The sequence below is a fragment of the Cynoglossus semilaevis genome, chromosome 1 (assembly GCF_000523025.1).
Source record: "Cynoglossus semilaevis isolate Cse_v1.0 chromosome 1, Cse_v1.0, whole genome shotgun sequence".
NCBI classification, from domain to species: domain Eukaryota; kingdom Metazoa; phylum Chordata; class Actinopteri; order Pleuronectiformes; family Cynoglossidae; genus Cynoglossus; species Cynoglossus semilaevis.
The window spans coordinates 22,008,398-22,015,957 of record NC_024307.1 but is presented as its reverse complement, the minus strand read 5'-3'; the positions used below and the strand labels follow the sequence as shown (position 1 = coordinate 22,015,957).

At 38.4% G+C, this 7,560-nt stretch overlaps 1 protein-coding gene across 1 annotated transcript in view; it reads right to left on the bottom strand.

The window, feature by feature from the left end:
* The window catches only part of adam19a (ADAM metallopeptidase domain 19a), a 116,391-nt gene that overhangs the window by 26,288 nt on the left and 82,543 nt on the right, over positions 1–7,560 (bottom strand). Inside the window, exons 6-9 of the mRNA XM_025061370.1 lie at positions 7,243–7,432; positions 1,835–1,900; positions 910–981; positions 97–263 (exon numbers count right to left, since the gene is read on the bottom strand). Coding sequence (XP_024917138.1) covers positions 97–263; positions 910–981; positions 1,835–1,900; positions 7,243–7,432 — 495 coding nt within the window. The remainder of the gene's footprint in view (positions 1–96; positions 264–909; positions 982–1,834; positions 1,901–7,242; positions 7,433–7,560) is intronic.

Sequence of the window (7,560 nt, the reverse complement as noted above, 5' to 3'; positions counted from 1 at the left end):
ATGTAAATGTAATAATACTTTTTTGTCCTGAGAGTATTTTATCTGAAAGTGTAGCCTTGTTTAAATTCCATCTGTGTTCGTGTGAACCTCACTCACGTGAGAAGCTGAGCGTTGTCGTGCTTCTTGCGGGATTTCAGTTTCTGTCGCCACTGCAGGAAAGACCACAAGGTGGCGTTTGGCTCATCTGAGATAATACACTGGTCTCTGTCTGTCCAGATCTCCAAACCGATAAGAGGCACACGGATGTTCAGAGCCCTGTAGAACTGAACACGTGAACAAGGTTAGAATAATCCTGTCTGTTCTAATCAATCTATCTATCTATCCATCTATCTATCCATATATCTATCTATCTATCTATCTATCTATCTATCTATGTATCCATCTATCTATCTATCTATCTATCTATCCATCCATCTATCCATCTATCTATCCATATATCTATCTATCTATCTATCTATCCATCTATCTATCTATCTATCTATCTATCCATCTATCTATCCATGTATCTATCCGTTTATCCAGTTTATCCATCTATCCATCCATCTATTCCACTAATCATGTGCAGATTCATACAGCCTCCTCTATAAAACACTCTAGAAACTCTTGATTTCTTCATCAATGATGGAATATAAACCACCTTTGTATATTTCCCATCACAGTGTCTGGTCACAGACTGCACCGTGGTCTCTAATCTCCAAAGGAGAATTGCTTGAGGACAGTGTTGATTGAATTATTTAGAGGCTAAATGTGACCGTCCATGTTTGTGTACAATTTTCCTTCATTTGAAACCAAGGCAACAACATCTCAGTGATCAATAATAGATTGTGAAAAGACATGAGGAGTCAGTACAACAATATCTGTTAGTCTGCTGTCTGGAGAAATGTAGTCAGCAGTGAGAGAAGCCTTTACCTTATCCACGTAATTGGCAATTTCCATTATCCGTGTCCTGGTCTTTTCGTAGTCTTTATTCTGACGCTTAAACTGCAAAACAGAGGAGATGGTGAGAATCAGAGGCAAGAATGAGTTCTGAGGTCTGCCCAACAAATCAGATGTGAGCAGGAATCCTTCTACAGTTCTCACCCTAAAAACAAACCCTGTCACCCTGAGCAGTTCTGCTCTGCCACTTTAACACGGTCCATCATCATAATGACAACGATTACAGCAGGAAAATACTACACAGTCCTTTTAACACCAAGTACAATTTCCATGCATGGAGGGTATTTTTTCATCTAGACCAGCCGTGTCAAAGTGAGTTGGGTTCATGGGCCACGTACAACAACCTGGGTCAGGTGGGACGGACCACTACAATCATAACAGGATCACCTATACATAACATAAGTTCATGTAAATAAGTACATGTATATTAGAAAATAATTATATTTACTGAAATTTTATTTGACAAAACATGACTAACATGAAGTGTTTGTGCATTTTTCATTTTCAAAATTCATCAAGCGGGCCTGTTTTGGTCCACGGGCCCTATGTTTACCACCCCTGTTCTAGATCATTAACATCTCTCCACTGCAGCACAGCACTGGTTTAGAAGCTCCTCCACCTTAGTCTCCATCTATATTTGCTCCCTCATTGAGCAGACCAACCAGTGTGGCTGCCAGTCCAGGCTTCTGTGCCTCAGTGTGACTGTGATCTCAGCTCAGAGCTCTCACTCTGGAAAGTTCCATTAACTGTAATGAGATAATTGAAGAGGACGTGTACACCTGGTTCTGTATCACTGAACCAGCCCCACGTTAAAATGTGGTCACGCTGTACTGTGCTGTACACACAAAAACATTTGTTAGCAGAGGTGATGACGACTGGTACTGTCAGAGGTACTTACCAGAGTATAATCAGCCACAATGTACAGCTCCAAGTACTTGGTTGTACCCCAGGTGTTTCTTTTAACCTGGTGCAGGTCACAGAAACAAAGACAGAACAGGGATATAGTCAAAGGAGTACTTGTTGGTTATGGTCATATACATGTGTGTACATTAGGAGGATATTATGAATATATTTGTTGTAAACATGCAGAATGTAGAAAAACAGTGTAGAATTTACTAGTATTCTAGACTAAACTATTTACCCGTTATTGACTATGTTAAGGGTTATAGAAGATTAGATATAAAACTGTGTATCAACACACCTGACTGATTAACCAGGTCAGAACTGTACCATGGAGGTCACTGCAGAAGAGCAGGAAGAACTATGTGCTTTGTATTTATTGGTCAAAATCAACTGTAGCCCATGACATTCAATGAAACTGCAGCTGAAATGACACTTGCAACAACTCAAAAAAGAAAAATCTGCCAAAAGAAGTTGGTGTTCTGACCTTGTAGTAATATTTCTCAGCATCTTCAGAGAAAAGTGTTTTCTTTTATTTCTTCTTTTCTATTTCTGAAGAAGTACCAACCTTCAGTCACGTTTTTTCCAAATACTATCTTTGTTTTAATAGTTTGCATTTGTATTTCATGATGATGTGCTCATTACTCTGGTGTAGATGTTCTCTGCATCTCTTCCTTTCTAAAGAACATAGTACTTCTTTTGTCTTCATCATGAATTCATTTGAGGTTCAAGGCTAGTTAAACAAACACATCTCTATTATTATTATTATTTTTCTACAGTTTTTCCCACGCACTTTATGCAGTTTTTGCCGCCCAAATAATCATGTGACTCATTAACAATATTTTTAATCTACATTTTTTCTATGTGATAAAAAAAGAAGATTACTGTACATTCCATGTCTGTTCTCTAGCAAACATTCTGGATCTGTTATTATGGAGGAGTAATCAGAATAAGGTTTCCTTAAAGTGGGTCTCAGACTCGCAGTACAATATTTTGCGGCCCCTCACCTTAATATGAAAGTATAATATTAGTCACTGCAGAAGAGCAGGAAGAACTATGTGCTTTGTATTTATTGGTCAAAATCAACTGTAGCCCATGACATTCAATGAAACTGCAGCTGAAATGACACTTGCAACAACAACAAAAAAAACAATCTGCCAAAAGAAGTTGGTGTTCTGACCTTGTAGTAATATTTCTCAGCAGAAAAATGTGTTTTCTTTTATTTTTTTCTTTTCATATTTTCTATTTCTGAAGAAGTACCAACCTTCAGTCACGTTTTTTTCTAAATACTATCTTTATTTTAAAAATAGTTTACATTTGTATTTCATGGTGATGTGCTCATTACTTTGATGTTCTCTGCATCTCTTCCTTTCTAAAGAACACAGTACTTCTTTTGTCTTCATCATGAATTCATTTGAGGTTCAAGGCTAGTTAAACAAACACATCTCTATTATTATTATTATTTTTCTACAGTTTTTCCCACGCACTTTATGCAGTTTTTGCCGCCCAAATAATCATGTGACTCATTAACAATATTTTTAATCTACATTTTTTCTATGTGATAAAAAAAGAAGATTACTGTACATTCCATGTCTTTTCTCTAGCAAAGATTCTGGATCTGTTATTGTGGAGGAGTAATCAGAACAAGGTTTCCTTAAACAGTCTTCTGCAGTGGTTTGTAAAGTGGGAGGCGGGTCCCTCATAGTGGACATAAAAGTAGTATTCTTAGGAAAATAAAAACCGTCTTTATTTTTTTTAAAACACCCTCCCTAATAAAAATACTATTTTTTATAGGAACCATAGTTTTTCTTAAATAAAGTTCACGGGTGGTTGAAATATTTAGCTAAGAATTTGTCAGCAATAAAGACCTTAGCAATAGAATTATTTAGTAAGGCAGTGGAAAAGGATTGACAACATCTTGTCTAGTGTGAATCAGACCAAACAAACAGGTTGTTGGTTTGGATCCTTCCAATAATGTGGCCCACTCCAGGAGCTCTATAAGAGAGCAGGTGGTCTAAGATATTTTTATCTTATTTACCCACTTTTCTCACATTTAGTAGAATAAATGACAAAATGTTTTTTTTCTTTGTCTGTTCAGGACAACGGAATGAAAACCCACCATGTAGTAACATTAACATTTTACTACAACACTACTGTCTTCCATATCATCAACCTGTTGTGTGTGTTTCTAAACCTCGTCTCCTCCTCCTATCTCTTCATCTTCATCTTCTCCTGTTATTGCTAACCTGCTAACACCTGATTGAATCCATTAGGGAGAAGCTCAGCTGTGATTAAAAGTCATTGATCAACATGTTGGTGAACTGCAGATACAGCTCAGTTTGGTCTCCACGCCAGTGTTACAGTGTGGAAGAAGCAGAGCTGTGACGCTATGGCAACCACACACACACAGAGCCACAGTAATGCATTCACTCATGGCATTATTCATTGGAGAAGCAAATAGTAGCAAAGGCCTTAGGATAGTCTGCTGTGGCTGCTATGGCTGAATAACAAGCCAGGATTAATGGCAGCCTGTGGATGGAATTGTCAGAGTCAAGAGGCCAAGTGAAGGAAGAAGAGAGATGAAGAATTTAGTGGAAGAGGAACAGCACAAGGAAAGACACGACAAATGTTTCATATTTTTTAGAAATGGAAATGTCAAATGGTGAATATGGAGGATAAATAATATATGATATATTAGCTGCTGGTTTCCACAGTGCAGACAGATGGCGCTAGAGGAGGTCATTCACCATCAACTATAATTTATAGTTTTAATATATATAATTATAGATGAGGCTATAACTACAATATAATTCTAGTTGATGCAACTACTACGGATCTAGGAACAATAGCCCATTTAGCCTTGTGTTCAGACCAGGCCCTAGGGCCGGATGCGGCCCGTTCAGCTTTTTAATCCGGCCCGCCGAACTTTATCAAATTATATAATTTATTTATATGATTATTATACTTTTGCCTTTTCCCTGCAATATCCACCTTTCCCCAATTGATGGCGTAGAAAATGATGAAAGCATTTTAGCATTTTAGCCTTTATGCATGACGTTTACATGTCATTTATCTCAGTTCACACAAACACTCCATCTTTCTGCTCCTCACACGGCCCCCGTGTTCAATTGTAGGACATTTGTGGCCCACGAGTCAAAAAAGTTTGCTCACACCTGTTTTAGACAAATCTGAGCCAGAGTGCCTCCTCCCTGTAACACAGTCAGGCCCACCTCACTGTAACCCCTTACCCCGGTGGACCCTGCTCAATGTTAAACAATAACAACAATGGCGGAAACCAGGCGACTGCTAAACCGTGCCAGCGGCTAATTCAGCTACTTGGTGTGCTATTGCTAATTATTACACTTCCACACTCCATTTTAAACAGCAAAGGTTTATGCTAAACATTATTCCGGTGTTAATATGTTAGAGCAGGGGTGAAACAGTGCCGCCTACATGCCTGGCAAATGTACTACAGGGAGATGTACTACAGAGTTGTATTCAGTGGCTCCGTTTAAACGCTGAATTTTCTTGTGCTAAGTCTGTGTGAACCTTCCGCATCCGGAGACTCTGTAGTCGTATGGTATACGTATACGTATATGTAAACAGGGCATGAATCTACATGAAAAGCTCAGTCAAAGTCATGATGTTTTACTTTACCTTGTAATACCTTTAGCAGACGCTTATTTTCAAAGCGAAAAATCAGGGAGGTTTCACTGTTCGTTGCTTTCAAGGCAGGCTTACCGCTTACGCTATGGAACCACTTTTACTGCGCAACGTAAATTCTACTAAGACATTTCTAGAGTTCACAGGAAACAAATATTAGCTTTTAATATGAAATACAACGTGCGGAAAAAAAAAATTAGCTTTTAATATGAAATACAACGTGCTACTTCTGACCATGTTGGCGCTAATTCGCCCATTTAGTGTGCTACAGCTAGTCATCTCTGCCGTTTTGTTTACAGTTTGCAAGCTTAATATGTACACTCACTGTGGATTCTTTTCCGGCTCAGGTTTAAATTCTTCAGGTGTTAGTAGGTTAGAGTGTAGTTGACACACCGCCACCTACAGGCCTGGCATATGTACTACAGGGAGCGAAGTTGTATTTTGTGGAAATTTGGAGGCTGCTGTAGTCTCGTCGTATCATATTGTCGTCATTTCTTTTCAACTGACAGTGATGTTCTTTTTTTTCCCGAGACACAAAGCCTAAATGGTTTCACAGCAAGGTGTTAATGACTTAAAAATGACAGACTCTGCCCTAACAATGGACCGCTGCTAAGATTTACTAGATTACTAGAGCCAGGCTGTTTGGTGACATTTGTCTACATGTGGTAAAAATACGAAATATTTTTATATTCTCCTCTCTATATTCATGGCAGCACTTATGGAGTATGGACAATATATATATTTAAATGTTCAGACACAAAAAGGCGATGCATTTTTTTAAAACCCACCATCTGCTCAACATCTTCAAATTTTTTTTTTTTTTTTTTTGCACAGTAAGACGACGATGCACAAAGTCAGAAAGAAGTCGTGCAGGAGTTAAGTGTATATTAAATCACAGACGCAAGGTTTAGAAACACGATATTTAAAATGTAATTTATACGCTGACATAATTGTTTTGTTGGTTGTACCAAACACATATACCAAAATTTCCGGACCATAAACAAAGATGTGGCTAACTTATGGATTTTTACGGGCTAAAAAAGTTTATACAGCTAGCAATCAATGACTTTTCAGGAACGGTAGCGAACGTTGAGAGCAGTTTGAGCCCTGTCATATTGAGTTGGTTATACGGACAAATACAAAGTGAAGGGAGTAAGCCCCCAAGCTAATGTTAGCTTTCCCCCTGGAGCAGATCACTAAGTCTCCCCATTTGCATTCCAACTATGGTCGGGGCGCTGAAGCACTGATCGAAAAAAAAAAAAAAGCATTTATTTAATTAAAAGTGAAAAAAAAATGTTACAACATGAACACCAGTGGCTCATAGAGAAGTGCGGCCCATACATGTAAAATATTTTTTCCTTTAAAATTTAGTGGGTGCCGCTTATATTCAGGTGCGGAAGTTAGACCGGAAATGACTGTATTTGTATTGTTTGGAGTAACTAAAAAGGTCATGTGATCAGAGAAAATTTGAATTATTTTTAATCAATCCATGACTCTTACTTTATTTAAATTATGAGATAGAGCTGTACTTGGTTTCTAACAACACTGTTTAGTTACCTCCACACACGTTCACTACGGAACTTTACACTACATATATTTCGTTAAGAATACATACATCACGAGTGTAAAAGAGACTCACCCTTTGGTGAAAAGTTACCTCCACACACTCTCACTACAGAACTTTACACTACATATATTTCGATCGTTAAGAATACATACATCACGGGTGTAAAAGAGACTCACCCTTTGGTGAAACGGTCTGAGCAGGTCAGCTATATGGTTGGACTGAGCGGCCTGTTGACCGTGGCCACAGTTTCCTCCCTTTATTTGCAGCTCGTCAGCCTTCAGCAGTGAATGGCGAAGAGGATCTACAGCAGAGTTGCTGACTGGTTCCAGGTAGTAGGTGTGACTTGAATTCAAGGATATCAGGCCCCTGGAGTGGGTTGACAGAGACAACAGGGTTGGAAGTTAGCTGGATGATGATGATGATGATGATGATGATGATGATGATGATGATGATGATGATGATGATGATGATGATGATGATGATGATGATGATGA